The 18,096-nt window shown below is 35.2% G+C and overlaps 1 protein-coding gene across 4 annotated transcripts in view; it reads left to right on the top strand.

The window, feature by feature from the left end:
- Positions 1–18,096, top strand: part of PRPF4B (pre-mRNA processing factor 4B) — a 66,583-nt gene that overhangs the window by 36,267 nt on the left and 12,220 nt on the right. For all 4 annotated transcript variants that reach the window (XM_044668003.1, XM_044668012.1, XM_044668021.1 and 1 more), the window contains 8 exons: positions 3,897–4,073; positions 5,368–5,523; positions 8,645–8,726; positions 10,406–10,616; positions 11,669–11,742; positions 12,349–12,439; positions 14,715–14,862; positions 16,055–16,192. In XM_044668003.1, the coding sequence (XP_044523938.1) occupies positions 3,897–4,073; positions 5,368–5,523; positions 8,645–8,726; positions 10,406–10,616; positions 11,669–11,742; positions 12,349–12,439; positions 14,715–14,862; positions 16,055–16,192 (1,077 nt within the window). The remainder of the gene's footprint in view (positions 1–3,896; positions 4,074–5,367; positions 5,524–8,644; positions 8,727–10,405; positions 10,617–11,668; positions 11,743–12,348; positions 12,440–14,714; positions 14,863–16,054; positions 16,193–18,096) is intronic.

The following is an 18,096-nucleotide window of genomic DNA, read 5'->3' as shown; positions in this document are numbered from 1 at the left end:
AGAGTAAGGTTTGATTATTACCTCTTAATGCTCTCTTCCTCTCCTTCTTATAATAGTATTTGTCCCCTCTCCTTCCCATGCCCTCTTTGTGTGTAATAGAATATCCTATTTTTCTTATTCACTCAAGTTTCTCTTGGTGTCCCCTGCTATTCACCCCCCTCTTTCCCATCCCCCATGTCATCTTAGATTATTTAGTGTTCCACCCTCACCCTGTGAATTATTCTTCTGATTACTATAATAGTGAATAGAGTTCACTACAGAGAATTATACAGAACATTTCTCTACATAGGAATACAGATAATTAGATCTCACTGAGGCCTTTAAAAAGGCAAATTTAAAAATTAAAGTTTTCTTTCTTTCCCCTCTGTATCTTATTTACCTTTTCATGTTTCTCTCAATTTTTGTGGTTGGATATCAAACTTTCCATTTAGCCCTGATCTTTTCTGTGCAAATACCTGGAATTCTTCAATTTTGTTGAATGCCCATACTTTCCCCTGGAAATATATAGTCAATTTTGATGTGAAGTTGATCCGTGGTTGCAGGCCCAGCTCTCTTGCCTTTCTGAATATCGTATTCCAAGCCTTTCGATCTTTTAGCATGGAGGCTGCCAGATCCTGTGTGATCCTGATTGGTGCTCCTTGATATTTGAATTGTCTCTTTCTGGCTTCTTGTAAGATTTTTTCTTTTGCTTGGAAACTCTTGATTTTGACGATTATATTTCTGGGCATTTTCTTATCTGGATTGAATGTCACAGGTGTTCTATGGATCCTTTCAATGTCTATATTGCCCTCTTGTTGTAGGACTTCAGGGTAGTTTTGCTGAATAATTTCTGTTAGTATGGAGTCCAGGTTTCTATTAATTTCTGGTTTTTCTGGAAGAGCAATTATTCTCAAATTGTCTTTTCTAGACCGGTTTTCTTGGTCTCTCACTCTCTCATTGAGATATTTCATGTTTCCTTCTATTTTTTCAGTCTTTTGACTTTGTTTTATTTGTTCTTGTTGTCTTGAGAGATCATTAGCTTCTAATTGCTCAATTCTAGCCTTTAGGGATTGGTTTTCGGCTATAATCTTTCGGTTTTCGGCTATAATCTTTCGGTTTTCGGCTATGATCTTTTGGTTTTCGGCTATGATCTTTTGGTTTTCGGCTATAATCTTCTGTTTTTCGGCCATAATCTTCTGGTATTCCTTTTCAATCTGGTCATTTCTGGTGTTCAATTTGCTTATCAGTTCATTTGGTTTCTGAGCCTCACTTTCCAATTGCAAGATTCTATCTTTTAAACTGTCATTTTCTTTCCAGATCTCTTCCATTTTCCTCAAAATCTCAGTTTTGAACTCTTCCATAGCTTGTGAGGAGTTTTCCTTACTTGAGGAGGGTCCAGATGCTTGTTTGTTCTCCTCCTCTGTTTGCTCTGTTGTCTGGATTTTCTGTGTAAAAGTTGTAGAGTGTTAAAGACTTCTTTTTCTTGTTGTTAATCTTTCTCTTCTGAACTTCCTGAGACTGGGTAGCCATCGTTAGCCCAGCAGCTTCTCAGGTTTATCCTCGCGCTCAAGGTCTGTCCGTGGTCTTTTGGCTCCTGAGGTCTGAGTTCTGGTTTTTTCCAGGGTCAAGCCCCCTGGTGGACCCCCTTGCTTGATCCTCTGCAGGAGGTTTCTTTACAGGTCTCAGGGCGCTGCTTCCACAGTCGTATCCCCGTCTGCACTGGTTCCCCACTCAGGGTTTCAGAGCTTTAGCTAGTGGCTGTGTCTGCCTCTACCCACGCCTCCACCCGTGCCTGTGCTCTGAGCCCACGCTCTGCACCCTGCGTCTGCTCTCTGCGCCCTGTTCCCGTGCTCAGAGTTTGTGTGCTTTCTTTTGCTTTTTGGGGTCCCAAATCTTGCTGCTCTCAGGAACAGGCCCCGGAGCTGCCAATGACTCAATGTGTGCCCCAAACTTGCCCTATTTCTTTTTAGCTGGCTTCGGTGTGGAGGGGGTGGGGGGTGTGTGGTTGCTCAGCCCGAGGTTTAGTGAAAGCTGTTTCACCCCTTTATAGCATGGAAATACCCTGATTCCACGTACCTTCCACGCTGTGCCCTATTGTGGGGTTCCTTCGTTCATCTGGACTTGTTTTTATGTCCCCTTGAGGAGTTTTGTGTGTTTCGGTCAGGAGAGGTTAAGAGCTGCTTCTTACTCTGCCGCCATCTTAACCCGGAACCCCTAAAGCTAGCATTTCTAATACAATATTAATAATAGTGGTGATAATGGGCATCTTTGCTTCACTCATGAGCTGATTGGAAAGGCTTTTAACATCTGCATTGCTGATGATATTTCTTGATGGTTTTAGGTAGATAATAGTCATCATTTTAAAGAATAACCCATTTGTCCCTGTTCTTTCTGGTGTGTGTATGTGTGTGTGTGTGTGCGTGTGTGTTTTTTAAACCCTTACCTTCCGTCTTGGAGTCAATACTGTGTATTGGCTCCAAGGCAGAAGAGTGGTAGGGGTAGGCAATGGGGTTAAGTGACTTGCCCAGGGTCACACAGCTGGGAAAGTGTCTGAGGCCAGATTTGAACCTAGGCCTGGCTCTCAATCCACAGAGCTACCCAGCTGCCCCCTCTTTCTGATGTTTTTAATAGGAATGGGTATTATATTTTGCCAAAGGCTTTTTCCTCACCTTTTGAGATAATCTTGTGATTTCTTTTAGTTTTGTTACTGATATGGCCAATTATGCTGATAGTTTCCCTAATATTAAACCAGCCCTGCATTTCTGGTGTAAATCCCACCAGGTCATAGTTAATGATCCTTGTGATATATTGCTGTAGTCTCCTTGCTAGTATCTTATTTAAAAGTTTTGCATCCATATACATTAATGAAATTGGCCCATAATTTTCTTTTCTTGTTTTTATTCTTCCTGGCTTAGGTAACAGTACCATATTTGTTTCACAAAAAGAAGTTGGTAGGATTCCTTCTCTACCTATTTTCCCAAATAGTTTATGTAGTATTGAGATTAATTGTTCTATAAAAGCTTTCTTGATAGAATTCACTTGTGAATCCATACCCTGGGGATTTTTTCTTAGGGTTTTGTTCAGTTTCTTTTTCTGAGATGGAACTATTTAAAGATTCTATTTCCTCTTTTGTTAATCTGGGCAGTTTGTATTTTTATAAATATTCATCCATTTCACTTGGATTGTCAGATTTATTGTCATATAATTGGGCAAAATAGCTCCTAATGGTTGCTTTAATTTCCTCTTCATTGACAGTGAGTTTACCCTTTTAATTTTTGATACTGATTATTTGATTTTCTTCTTTCCTTTTTTTAATCAAATTAACCAACACTTTGTTTTTTCATAAAACCAACTCCTACTCTTATTTATTAGTTCAATGGTTATTTCAGGGTTTTAAATATTAGTGAAGACTAATTGTTTTCCTAATGTTGAATTATCTATGAATCCTTGATATAAATCCATCTTGATCATAGTGAATTATTTTGTTTTCTTTTTATTTCTAAATTATGATAGTTGTTATTTAAAATAAAATAAATTAAATTTGAATATATTTTTAAAGTTCTAATAATAGTATTTATATGATGTACTAGTAATAAACACAAAAACCCAAGCCAGAAATGATTAGATCTTGACTTTGAATAAGAAAACAATTTGTAAGCATTTATTAAGCACCTACTATGTGCCAGGTACTATGTTAGGCTTTGGAAAGCAAAAAATATGGAATAGTTATAAACAAAAAAGGAATATGGAAACTTGAGGCTATTTTTCAATATTTCTCCCCTTTCTATCATTAGGCAAACGTGTGTGGTTTTTTTTAATGTTTTATTTTTTTTCTTAGTCTTTTCCTTGTATTTTAGATATAGAGAAAGAATTTAATTTTTTTTTCTGCCAATTTTTCCTTTTTTTGTCCTTACAAGAACACGTCCTAGAGATGATCTTCTTAGCAGACGTGAGAGATCAAAAGATGTCAGTCCTATTAGCAGATGGTCCCCAACCAGAAGAAGATCCAGTAGGTCTCCTATCCGCAGGAGATCTCGCTCACCACTCAGGCGAAGCCGGTCTCCAAGGAGGAGAAGCAGGTCCCCAAGAAGAAGGTAAAAATTTAATTCAAAGTAATTTATTACTTTCTCTGGAAATGTTAGCATGCTTAACTATATATGTTATAGGAATGGGTGAATTTTTACTTAATATTGGTAATTTTTATGAGATATTTCCTACTGAAAGATTAAAATAGTTACTATCTTATGTCCACTCTTTTAATGAGTATGCCTTATTTTATTTTACTTTTTAAAATTCTGTCAAAGTAACTGGGTATGATAATATAAATTTGCTAGGAGGTAGATTGAGGATGATGAATCTATTGAGCTTGGGAATGCCGAGTTGCTGGGTATCCACATTAAGTTTGATATCAATATAGGCAACCTAGACTGCATAGTGGATAGGGTACTAGATTGGGAGTCTCAAAAACCTTAATTCAAATTTGGCCTCATGAACTTATTTAGCTGTGTGATCCTGGGCGAATCACTTAAACTCTACTTTCATCTGTAAAATAGGGATAATTATAGCACCTGCCTCCCAGGGTTGTTAGGTTGTTAGGATAAAATGAGATTTGTTAAGTACTTTTTAAACCAAAACTTATAAATGTTAGCTATTAGCTATTAGTAATATGGTGAACTCCCAGGAGCAGAGATCTAGGTCATCTGAGGAAGGTCAAACCAGAAGAGGTCAAAATTTGTAGGCCCATCGGTAATGGGATCAGACTTATGTATAGCTTCTGACTTTTGCTAGGACAGGATAAGGGAGATCTAGTCTTTAAAAAATTTAAATTATGTTTTAGGGAGTTACACAGAAATGAAAATTTCTTAGGTATGTTACTGAGTCAGTCCTTTTGCCTACTCACACTGCCTTGATGTAGCAAACAGATCTTAGTAAATGGAAGACTGTAATTCTTAGTTTCTTCATCTGTCTTTCTTGCAATGTGGAGGTTCAAATGAGATGACTGTGTTTTTGTGTGTGTGTGTGTGTGTGTGTGTACGTACACAGAGAGAGAACCATATGATCTTTTAAAGCAGTGTCTTAGGTGTTCTTATTATTGCCTGCATTTATAATACCGTAGTAATGGTTTAGAATAATAACCTTAGGATTCTGCAAGGTCTTCAGTCATTAAAGATTCAATGATGAATTAATTAGTATTTGTTAAGTAGTTACACTGTTACACAGTTTAGGTGTAATATAAGAATGTTGAACTGAATTCATCTCATAGTTTACTATCATCTTCATACACACTTAAAACAACTAGAGAGCAGAAATCATAAAATACCACATTGTGCTTATTTTCAAATGACTAACTTGCTTTTATTTTCTTTAATGATTTTTTTTTCTCAACAGAGATAGGGGTAGGCGGAGTAGATCTCGACTTCGACGGCGGTCTCGATCAAGGGGTGGTCGTAGGCGCAGAAGCAGAAGCAAAGTAAAGGAAGATAAATTTAAAGGAAGCCTTTCTGAAGGAATGAAAGTTGAACAGGAATCATCTTCTGATGATAAGTAAGGATGATGCTCTACTCAATTTGGTACACAAAATTCTTAGCAGTTATTTTTGCTAGCTTGAACATATGTCATGACTAAGTTCTGTGAGAGCTTTTGTTTTTCCTCAGTTTTGGAATTAGCTTTTTAAACATGTAATAAGCATAACCTTTTTTATTTCCCTTTGTTGATATCAGTAAGGTGGTGGTTTTTTTCCCCTATGATTAATTTTTTTTTCTATAAAAACCTAGTTTCTCTTCACCTACCCTTCCTCCCCATTCCCCCATAATTATAGAGAGAAAGAAAAATAAAACCCTTGTAACATGCACTGTGGAGCAAATTCCTGTATTGGTCATGTCCAAAAATTATACATCTTATTTTGTAGTTTGAGTCCTTTTGTCTTGAGTAGTGGGGTAGCATTCTTCCTCATCAGTCCTTTGAAGTCTGGAGGTTGGTCATTTCATTGATCAGAATTCCTAAGTCTTTCCATGTTTGTCTTTAAAATGTTGTTATTAGGATAGTTAAGTAGCACAGTGGATAGACCGCCAAGCCTGGAGTCAGGAGAACCTTGGCTCATGTCATTTCAGATACTGTGTGACCTTGGACAAGTCACTTAACCCCAGTTGCCTACCCCTTCCTGCTCTCCTGTCTTAGAATTGATACTAAGGTAGAAGGTATGGGTTTTAATATGTTTTTATATAAAATGCTTATATTTTATATATATGTATAATGTATATATATTATATATATGTATAATATAATTTGTAGTCAGTTCATACCGGTTCCTGATTTATTTGAAAAAGTCCAGTCACTTTTTATGGCCCAGTTGTGTTCTTTTGTATTCACATACCATATTTTGTTCAGCCAGTTCCCAATTGACAGTCACTTACTTAGTTCCTATTCTTGGCTACTGCTACATATATATGTATACATTTAGTATCATTGGGTCAAAGTATGCACAGTTTGTGACTTAGTGACTTTTAGGGCATGGTTCCAAATTGCTTTCTAGAATGGCTGAGTCAATTCACACCTCCAACAACAGTGCATTAATGTACCTGTTTTTCCACAGCTCCTCCGTCATTCATCATTTCAGCCCCCAACCCCCTAAGTCATCTTTGCTAATGTAATGGGTATAAGGAGGAATCTCTTTGCTTTGAATGTGCATTTCTTTAATTCTTAGTGCTGTGGTGCATTTTTTCAAAGAGAAAGCCTGGATATAATGGCTAAACAATAGGTTCAAGTCCCAGCTCTAAAACCTGTAAATTATATGACTGTTGGATGCATCCATTAACTTTTAAGTGCATATAGAGCAACAAAGCAACCTATAAATTTAAGGTAAGCAGGTTAGTACGCTCCTTCTGTTCTTTTAAATATTCTTAGTAAGGACACTTCTTTTGCAATCTGTCTGCTGTGATTAATACTTTATGAAAACAATTCATTTAAAATCTTGAGCTTTGACATGCTTTATCAAGGGGTATATATTCTGTCCCTTATGTGATTAGCATAGTAAAGTTATTCTACTATATAAAGATGCTAAATCTTTCTACTGTTGGCCACTTTACATTAGATTTTCATCTTCTGTTCTTCATAAGGAAAGATTTAAATAATCATGCAGCAGTGTTATGAAACATGAGGTCTTTTTGTTTTGTTTTAAAAATAAAATATGTATGATCATATGAACATATAGAAAACATTTTCTTTCATACAGCTTGCTAAATCCTCATTAGAATACAGTAAAATTGTCAACAAGTGATGTTAATACTGACTGACAATTATATTAAAAACATTTAAACCAACATGTTTGCATATCTGCTATGAAACTTTTCAAGGGAGCAAAATAATGTAAACTGTAGATTTAAATGTTATGTCTAAGAAACATTTCTTAAAATGGTTATAGGATTATAGACTTTGGAATTAGAAGATAACCCAATTCTGACTTTTATAGGTGAATACAGTATGACCCAGAGAAGTTAAATGACTTTTCCATAGGTTCCCCCAGGTAATAATTTGCATAACAATTTCAGCCCAGGCCTTGTTACTTCAGCTCCTATGTTCTTTCCAATACGTACCTGTCTGTATTTTAACTGAAAATATATGAAGATGACAATAAGGAATAATTCCATGTAATGGATAGGCGAGTGGAACTTTCTCATATATTTATAAACTGTTCTTTCTAAGACACTGGAATAAGAAAAGAAATAGGGATTCAAAGATGGAAACCTAAGGTTCTTCTTTACTTCTTAATTAAGTCTAAAGCAAATTTAAAAAGACATCTTCCCCTTTTCCTTTAGCACTCATCCTGGGTCCTGTAACTATTTCAAAGCAAAAGGCCACAGAAGCCTAGTCACAAAGGAGCTACCAAGCAAAGATCGCAAAGAAAAGAAACTTTTTAAGCTCTTTTATTAGTTTTGTGATTGCCTCATTTTGATGATAAGAAAATGCAGATTGTCATGATCTCCTTCTATATTCTGCACCTCAATTCTTGTGTCATTTATCCTTTGCTTCCATTGAAGAAGAGTTGGCCATCTGCTTTCATAATATTTTTTTAGCATCTTCTCATTCTACTAATTCCATCTACCCTTGTCTACCCTCTTGATGTCTCTTTCCTGAACCATTGTAATAGTGTCCTATTTGGCCCCTTGTTTCTAGTCTCTCCATTCCAGTTTGTCCTTCACAGGTTTGATTATGTCACTCCTCTGCTCTGAAATATTCTGTGGCTTCCACTTGCCTATAGGGCAAAATAAAACTTATTCTTGGCATTTAAAGTCTCACACAATCTGTCTCCAGCAGACCTTTCCAGACCTATTTTTCAGTTTTTATAAAAGCTAGACTGGAATAATTATATTTTCTTTTCCCTTTTGTGCAAAAAAAAGGGCCTTTGCATGGGTTCTGTTCCATCTACTCACTTCTCATCTCCATTTCTTATACTTTTTAGTTTCTTTAAAAGCTCAGTTAGGATGCCACCTTGGGAAAATTTCTCCAAATTATGGCAGATTTACTTATTTCTTACTTATATATCTATTTTTATATCCACCCTGCCCACCAAAGAAATATAATGCTTTGTTAGTTTTTCTTAGATTTGTCAATACCATGATTTAAAAATAGATAATAAGATGTAAAATTATAAAATTTGTTCTTTTAGCCTAGAAGACTTTGATGTTGAAGAAGAAGATGAAGAAGCTCTAATAGAGCAGAGAAGAATCCAAAGGCAGGCAATTGTTCAGGTATGCATTTATAAAGTTAAAGTGGTGGATATGTGAAGCAGTTATGGACATTTATAAAATTCAAGTAAATAAGCATTTTTAAAGTACCTAGTTTCTATTTCTTCTATATATATGAATTATTACTTCCCTAATAAATGGAAAAATCTTACTTTGACAAAGCATTAATTTGTAGCTGCATATGGGCAGGATGCTGAGTAGAGAAACTTAACATTTTTAAAAGTAACGATAAAGTTGTAATGTTTTCATTAAGTCCTTCTATAATGTAGGGATTTTTTGAATTTCAGATTTGTATCATTCTAAGTCGTCTTCTCCCTGGTGAGTTACATATATGGAGCTGATTTGCTCCAATAAATCCTATAAACAAAAGTTATTCTGATTTTATCTTGCCCAACAAAGGTCTCACAGAATAAGATGTCCTACTCAAAACTAGCGATTTAACAGACAAAATGTCTACCCACTATTATGAGAAAGTTATGAAAGATTTTGCAATTTAGTTAAATTGAAAAGAAAAATTTAAGTAGTCTTACAACTTTTGCTGTCTCCGTGTCTTAAAGTGGATGTGATTTCCCCCCCAGAATTCCATTGCTTCTTGAGGATTCATATTAATTCTTGCTTCTGGAGTATTCTTTATAAAATGTAAAAATACCTTTTCTTGTGATGAAGGCCATTCCTAGTCTGATTGGCGTGAAGACATGATAGACGTGTATCTAGAAGACATGATAGTGGTGTGTGATTAGAATCTGTTACCCTAAAAACTACAATTCCCAGCACCCTAGTCTCTTCACATGATGTGCTGACATAGGGAGGATATAAATTTGGTGTAGCCCCACCTCTTGCTCTCTTGTCTTTCTGTCGAGGTTTTGGTGGAACGGGCTTTTTAAAACAGGCAAAGAGAACTTAGTCACGTGGTCTTAATTTTGTTTAATAATTAGGTTTTTTTACTTCTGTTTACTTTTTATTCCTTCTACTTCAAGTGATTATTAATAAACTTCATAAAATTAATACTTGGAGTTGCTGGATATTAATTTAAGTCCTACAGAGGACATATACTATTCATACTACCTATAATTAGGAATTTATTTCAGTATAGTACTTGGCAAAGTGTGACTAATGAAGGTATCAAACCCTTGCTGGTCATAGCATAACCATGACATACATAAATATAAACCCCTCAATAATATAAGGGATTATAATGCTGATGAAATGTAAGCTTTTTAAAAAGACACATAAATAAAAGTTAGAACCGAAATAGGAAAGGTCAGAACAGTAAAGGCAATAGGACTGGGGCTGCTAATTTGAAGGTGGTAGTGGGGAGGGGGGGCTCAGTGCTAGGAATTTGTGGTAGAATAGAGGGAAACATTGGCAAGGGAAGAAAAAGATGGCACAGTGCATTCAAGCAGGAGTCTAGTATGGATCTGTATAGGGCAGAGGAACTAAAATAATGTGAGAAACTTAGTTTACTAGTGTAATACAGTTAAAGTGTTTTAACTGTTATCTAACTTTTGTCTGTATTTACCATAATCATAGCTATACATACAATAAGAAAGACCTTCTTAACTTCATTTAAAGTTTCCTAGCTTAACTAATTTTCTAGGGTTGGAGTTTTAAGAACAAAAGCTTAATATGTCATATTATCAAATGTGCATTTTATTGAAAATAACATTGAATTCTTATTTCAGAAATATAAATACCTTGCTGAGGACAGCAATATGTCTATGCCATCTGAGCCAAGCAGCCCTCAGAGTAGCACTCGAACACGTTCACCCTCTCCTGATGACATTTTAGAACGGGTTGCCGCTGATGTTAAAGAATATGAAAGGGAAAATGTTGATACATTTGAGGCTTCTGTAAAAGCCAAGCACAATCTTATGACAGTTGAACAAAATAATGGTAAGTAAATAAAATGGTATTTTTTGACTGTATAATTGAATTATTAACACCATAATTAATAATGAAGAAAAGATTCACTATAGGGCATATGGATGTGCAAAAAAGTTGAATTTTTTGCTCAATAAAGTGTTATACTTGTTACGAACTTAAAAAAACAATGTTATTGATAGATTTATGTTTTATATTCACCTTCATTTCCATATCCTTTTCCCTTCAACTACCTAGTGAGAGCTCTCCCTTATAAAACAGATTTAAGAAGAGAGAAAAAGGAATTAATCAGAACTCACCAACAACAACAGAACTCAATCCAAGTCTAACCTTTTGTGTTTTGCATACATTAGGTCCCTCACCTCTGCAAACAGAAGGAAGTAAATTTTTTCATTCCTTCTCAGGGACTAAACTTGCTCATTATAACTACATGGTATTCAATTTCATTTGTTCTTTCTGCTAACATTGTTATGTTATATATAGTCTTCCTAGTTTTACTTCATAAAATCATATTCATCTTAAGCATAATAATATTTCATTTATGTGCCATATTTTTTAATCCATTCCTCAGTCATTGGCTATCTCCTTTGTTTCTATATCTTTGCTCCAACAAAAAGTACTTCTATGACTATTTTGGCATATATGGGACTTTCTTTTTGTCTTTGACCTCCTTAGGGCATATATCTAGGAGTGGACTCTGGGTCAAAGGGTATGAACATTTTAGTCACTTATTATTCAGTGTAATTTTAAGAAAAAAAAATCTTGTGTTCTATTTTAAAATATTGCCTATTTAGTATCCAGCATAATTACTTTTTCAAACAAGAAAATAATGGAAATAGAGAGCCTTAAAGGGAAATTGGTAGAGGCAAACCTGGATTATGAACAACTAAATAAAAATTATGTATCCTAAGTATTTAAGAGGATTTCAGAACTGCTCTATAATGGAATCCCTTTATTGGATAGAGTACATTTTGTTGTATTACCTTTAGGACAATTACTGTTGAATTGTTCTGTGTTTTCCTTTTATTATCTCTTCATGATATTTGATGTGTATTTCCATTAAGGTTCAACTCAGAAGAAACTATTGGCTCCTGACATGTTCACAGAATCAGATGATATGTTTGCTGCATATTTTGATGTAGGTAATTTTAGAATTTGTTTTATAGCTTATAGAGCTAGTACTGTTGAATATTGGTGGGTATGAATACAAGAAAAATTGTGGTAGATTGTTCTGTGCAGTAGCAATTTTCAAATGTTTAAGTTTGGGATCTAAAAATGTATTAAAGTTTTGTAAAGTATTCTGTTCAACACTATCTTAGATCTTTATTTTTAAAATGTTCAGTTTTTGCCTTGAATAAGCTGAATGGCAACATAGCCATTTTTAAAAACTGTCACAGAGTAAAAAATCAAAATCCATCTTATTTCCAGGCTTTCTTAATGAAAATGTTAAAATAATTTTATTTGGGAAGACTTCAATGACTCCTTATTCAAAAATAAGTTAGAGGAGCAATTGGGTGGCTCAGTGGATTGAGAGCCAGGCCCAGAGATGAGAGGTCCTTGGGTTCAAATCTGGCCTTAGACACTTTCTAGTTGTGTGATCCTGGACAAGTCACTTAACCCCCATTGCCTAGCCTTTACTACTCTTTTGCCTTGGAACCAGTACACGTTATTGATTCTAAGATGGAAGGTAAAGGTTTAAAGAAAGAAAGAAAATGAGTTAGATCAATGTTGCCTTTTCTTTCAGAGTGCTCGTCTTCGGGCTGCTGGCATTGGAAAAGATTTCAAAGAGAATCCCAACCTCAGGGATAATTGGACTGATGCAGAAGGCTATTACCGTAAGTAAAAATTCTTAATTTAAGAGTTGTCTGTAAAGTTATTACTGTTGAAATCTTGTTTGTTGTGTGCTAAAAGCATTTTCTTAAAGACTATGAAAATTGTATAATAGTGCAATCGTTTTAAAAAGTGTGGCATATACACTCTGGTGGCAAAAATTTGGAAAATGAAGGGGTGTCCCTCGATTGGGGAATGGCTGAACAAAGTGTATACAATAGTGATGGAATACTATTGTTCTCTATGGGATGATGATGATCTGGAGGGTTTATATATGAACTGGGAGAATCTTTTTTTATGTTGAAATGTAGTTATCAACATATTTTTTATTTTTATTTTTTAGAAAAATTTTCCATGGTTACATGATTGATGTTCTTACTTTCCCCTTCATCTCCCCCAAACTGCACCCCCCCCCATAGCCAACAAGCATTTCCATTGATTTTAACATGTGTCATTGATCAAGACTTATTTCCATATTATTGATAGTTGCATTGGTGAGGTTGTTTCTAGTCTACATCCCCAATCATGTCTGCATCAACCGAAGGGTTCAAGCAGTTGTTTTTCTTCTGTGTTTCCTCTCCTGCCGTTCTTCCTCTGAATGTGGATAGTGTTCTTTTCCATAAATCCCTCAGAATTGTCCTGGGTCATTGCATTGCTGCTGGTACAGAAGTCCATTACATTCGATTTTACCACAGTGTATCAGTCTCTGTGTACAATGTTCTTCTGGTTCAGCTCCTTTTGCTCTGCATCAGTTCCTGGAGGTCTTTCCAGTTCACATGGAATTCCTCCAGTTTATTAATCCTTTGAGCACAATCGTATTCCATCACCAGCACATACCACAATTTGTTCAGCCGTTCCCCAATTGAAGGCCATACCCTCGTTTTCCAGTTTTGGGCCACCACAAAAAGTGCGGCTATATAAATATTTTTGTACAAGTCTGTTTATCTATGATCTCTTTGGGGTATGAACCCAGCAGTGGTATGGCTGGATCAAAGGGCAGGCATTCTTTTAAACCCTTTGGGCATAGTTCCAAATTGCCAGCCAGAATGGTTGGATCAGTTCACAACTCCACCAGCAGTGCATTAATGTCCCAATTTTGCCACATTCCCTCCAACATTTATTACTCTCCCCTGCTGTCATTTAGCTAATTTGCTAGGTGTGAGGTGATACCTCAGAGTTGTTTTGATTTGCATTTCTCTAATTATTAGAGATTTAGAACACTTTCTCATCTGCTTATTGATAGTTTTGATTTCTTTATCTGAAATTTGCCTATTCATTGAACTGGGAGCATCTTAATGAACTGATACAGAGTGAAATGAGCAGAACAAGGAGAACATTGTACACAGAAAGTAAAACATTGTAGAACAATCCAATGTAATGTACTTTGCTACTAGTTGCAATGCAACAAGCCAGGACACTCCTAAAGGACTTATGGGAAAGAATGCTAACCACATTGAGAGAAAGAACTATGGGAGTAGAGATGCAAAAGCAAAACATATGACATTACTTATCACATGTATATATGGGTATGTGATTTGGGGTTTAGGCTTTTAAAAATCACTATAGCAAAAATGAGTAACGTAAAAACATATCAAGTGATAACATTTTACAACCCAGTGGAATTGCTTGTCAGCTCTGAGAGTGGGGAGAAAAAAGGGGAAGGAAAGTAAATGAATCATGTAAACATGGAAAAATATTTAGAATAAAAATTAATTTGTTAAAAAAAAAACTAGAATAATAAAATGATTTTTTTTAAGTGTGGCATATACAGCAGCTACCTGAACCCAAACCATTCAGTTAAGTTGCCCAAAAGGTGTGTCACATATTGAAGTGAACTTAGACACTTAGTATAAAATTTAAAATATATCCAAAGTTATCTTCAGCCATGAGATCTACCTCCAGAAAGAAAGGATAGATCAATCAGCATGCTCATCTGTTCTGAAACCAAGAAATACAACATGTACAGAATGGATGCCATTCATTCAGTATTTATCATGCTAGACTACCCTTGGAACCACTTCACTGAGCACATTTCCTTACCATTGAGTGCTCAAAATCATCAATATTTGCTAGTGGAATGGGCTAAAGTGGGCATACAACTTTAACCTCATTTATGAGAATGTGACGAGTGACAGCAGTTTTGGTGGTTCTTATTTTTTACAAAGCCTAGTACAAAGCAGAGATCTGACACAACTTTTAAGTGTTTCCTTCTAGGTCATTCAAAATGTTTTATTTGTTTAGGAGTATTATGATCAGTTGTTTTAACATTTTGTCCTTTAGGTGTTAACATAGGTGAAGTCCTAGACAAACGTTACAATGTGTATGGCTACACTGGACAAGGTGTCTTCAGTAATGTAGTAAGAGCCAGAGATATGGCAAGAGCAAACCAGGAAGTAGCAGTGAAAATCATCAGGAACAATGAGCTTATGTAAGTTATTTTATAAATTAAAATCATAATAATAAAAGTACTCATGAGTGAAACTTATTTAAGCATTTTTAGCTTTTGATTCAGATTCTGCTAAATTTATGGGATCTGGTTGCACAGTGATGAAAACTACTTTCCTTTTTCGGATCAGGGAAATTGGTTCATTTTATATGCATAGCACTTTGGAGTATGTAAGATGTATAAGACATAGCTCCTGATTTCAAAGCTTAGTCTGATAACCAAGGCAGAAAAATACTCAAGTAATGATAATATAATATTAAAGAATGTGCATCTAAGTAAATTCTAAGGTTGAATACTTTAGTCAAATTCTAAAAATTGAGAAACACCCACCTTCATTACAAAATGACTACTTCTAGGTTGTCGTCTATATTTTAACCTTTTTGCTATTCCTAAGAACCAATAGGGTTGAGAAAAGACATTGATTGAAACTAAGACTTTATCTGTTAGTCATTTTAAAGGTTTAATATGTTCAGATTTGGAAGATTCATTATATATTTTTTAATCTATGTAACCTTTCTGCCAATATTATGAATGTTTAAATTAGCTGCACTCTTATATCCTACCAACAAGTAACAAGCTGGGCTATTAAAAGATAGCCATTATTTCAAAGAAGGAAGACTGGTAGCAGAAAAGACATGAGGTAAAGGAAACATGGGTAACTTACTTGAAAATTGTAACTCATCAAGCTTGAAAATAGGCAAAACTAATTTTTGTGCCCTAATATTTTGAGAGGGCATATAGGTGAACTTTTTCTAAGGTAAAGTATTATTGTTACCATATGTAATAACATAATATATATTATGAATAATAATAACACTGTTAGGTGAATTTTGAGTACTTTTTGGCATTAGGAAGCTTATATTCAATGACAGGTCAGAGTTGAATTAGGACAGTTATAAGAATAGACATTATTATTATTGTGGAAGAAGTCTTATTTCAAAGTGATAGCAGAAATATAGCTTTCTCGTCACTTAATATGTTTTTTGGTTCCTTTTCATCTTCTAATCCAACTTTAAAAAAAATTACAAGGTAAAATTTTTTTCCTGTCAAATTTGATGCCTGTAGTAATTTTTTTTAATACATTATAAATAACATCTGTCATGACATACCAGAACCAAAATAGGACAGTTTTTGTGTTCACTAAATGTTATTTTTACTTAAATTTTGTTTTTAGGCAAAAAACGGGTTTAAAAGAACTGGAATTTTTGAAAAAGCTTAATGATGCTGATCCTGATGACAAATTTCATTGTTTACGACTCTTCCGACACTTTTACCATAAACAACATCTCTGCCTTGTGTTTGAACCTCTAAGGTAAAATGTCAGAATGTGTAAATCAAGTAGAAATTTAGATATTCATAAGTATCTTTTATTGGGCATGAGTTTTTGTTTTTCATTATATTAAACATAGTAATGAAATTTCCTTTTTGGATCTAAATAGTCTATTTATGATTAGTTCTTAAAATTCTCCTTAAGAGCCTACAGTCTGACTAGATGATCTTTTAAGGCCTAAGTATTTAGCTAATTCCTAAAAAAATACTTAAACCAGAAAGAACAAAAGCTAGGAATAGGATAGGAAAATATTTTCTTTTGAATCAGGTTTTTAAAATGTGATTTGTTATCTTGCAGTACACACACTTTTTCAGAGGATCATTTCAAAGGATTTTTTAACTGGCAAGGATATTCCTACTTTTCTGCTCATTAGTAGATGGTCTTTGGATTCCCAAAAGCTTTAATTTAAAATTGCACTAAGACTTTTAGGAAGTCTCATATTTTGTTGGTCATGTTCAAGAGATGGAAATGTCACTTACCCCTACTCACACAATAGAACCAAAGTCATTTACTTCCTGTCTAGTGCTTTCTTCATTTCACTGTCATCGTAAAAAAAAATTTTTTTCCAATAAAATGGGTATTAGTTTCCATGATTGAACTTAAATTTAAGTAGTCTTGGTCTACTGCAGTGTATATGACAACATAAACCTACCTTCCTTTCTTCCTTCCTTCCTTCTTCCCTTCCTCCCTCCCTCCCTCCCTCCCTTCATCACTTCCTTCTTTTCTTCCTTCTTCCTAACTTTTTAATAAAAATCCTTACCTCCATCTTAGAGTCAATACTTGTATTGACTCCAAGACAGAAGAGTGGTAAGGGCTAGGCAATAGGAGTTAAGTGACTTGCCCAGGGTCACACAGCAAGGAAGTGTCTGAGGGCAGATTTGAACCTAAAACCTCCCATCTCTAGACCTAACTCTCAATCCACTGAACCACCCAGTTCCCCTCAACATAAACCTTTCTTGACTATCACCACCACTTTACCACTTGCTCCTCAAACTTCTGGTTTTTGCTCTGTCTCCCTATCTCCTGGTTAAAGCCAATTATACGCCTTAGAGCTACAGAAAGGGGGCCAGTCTTGACTTTCCATACCACCCCACCCACTCTCTCCTGGATGATACCAAGTCCCTTGACTTCCTCTCATTTTACCCTTCATTGATTTGCCTATTTTCCCCACCTTATTATTGTCTTGTTGGTTTGTTAAACTCTTGCCACCACCAAAGTAGGTTTTTACTCAAAGTTTTCTTCTCTAATCCTTTTCTTGGCAATCTCTTCTGTTAAGAATTTTAGTTTACATACCCAAAAGATATGTAGATAGATCTCTAATCTTTTTCCTTTAGTTTCCATCCTATATTGCCCACTACTTGTTACAGAATTCCACCTAGGTATCAGACCAGATCTAGCCATGCTCCTCTTTTCTACTCCTACTTTTGTTGATATTATTATCTTCTCATTTATTTAAACTTGTATTTTCTTCTTTCCCTTCCCTCTCCCATGTAGTCAGTTACTAAGTATTCGTTAGTCCTATACAGTTTGTTTACATGACTTCCCTGCTAAGCCCTGCCTCATGGAGGGCTGTTAACACTGGTTGCTTGTGCCATTGTATAGCAGCAGTCCAGTGGAACGTATGCCTGACTGTTCTCTCTCTTCAATCTATCCTTCTCACAGGTTTCCAACATCCTGTCTCTTGCCCAGGTCTGACCATGCCACTCTCCTGTTGAAAACCTTTCAGTGTCTCTCTATTATCAAATGCAAAAACCACTATGTTATTTAAGATCTTTCTCACTCAGGCTTGAATTCACTTTTCCAGTCTTATTTCTTGTGTCCTTGCCAAAATGTTCCTCCATCTCAACCAGCCCTCTTCGGCCTTAGTATATTTATGTAGACATTCT

The sequence above is a fragment of the Gracilinanus agilis genome, chromosome 1, assembly GCF_016433145.1.
Source record: "Gracilinanus agilis isolate LMUSP501 chromosome 1, AgileGrace, whole genome shotgun sequence".
NCBI lineage: Eukaryota > Metazoa > Chordata > Mammalia > Didelphimorphia > Didelphidae > Gracilinanus > Gracilinanus agilis.
The sequence above is the reverse complement of the archived record's forward strand: the minus strand, read 5'-3'. Positions and strand labels throughout refer to the sequence as shown.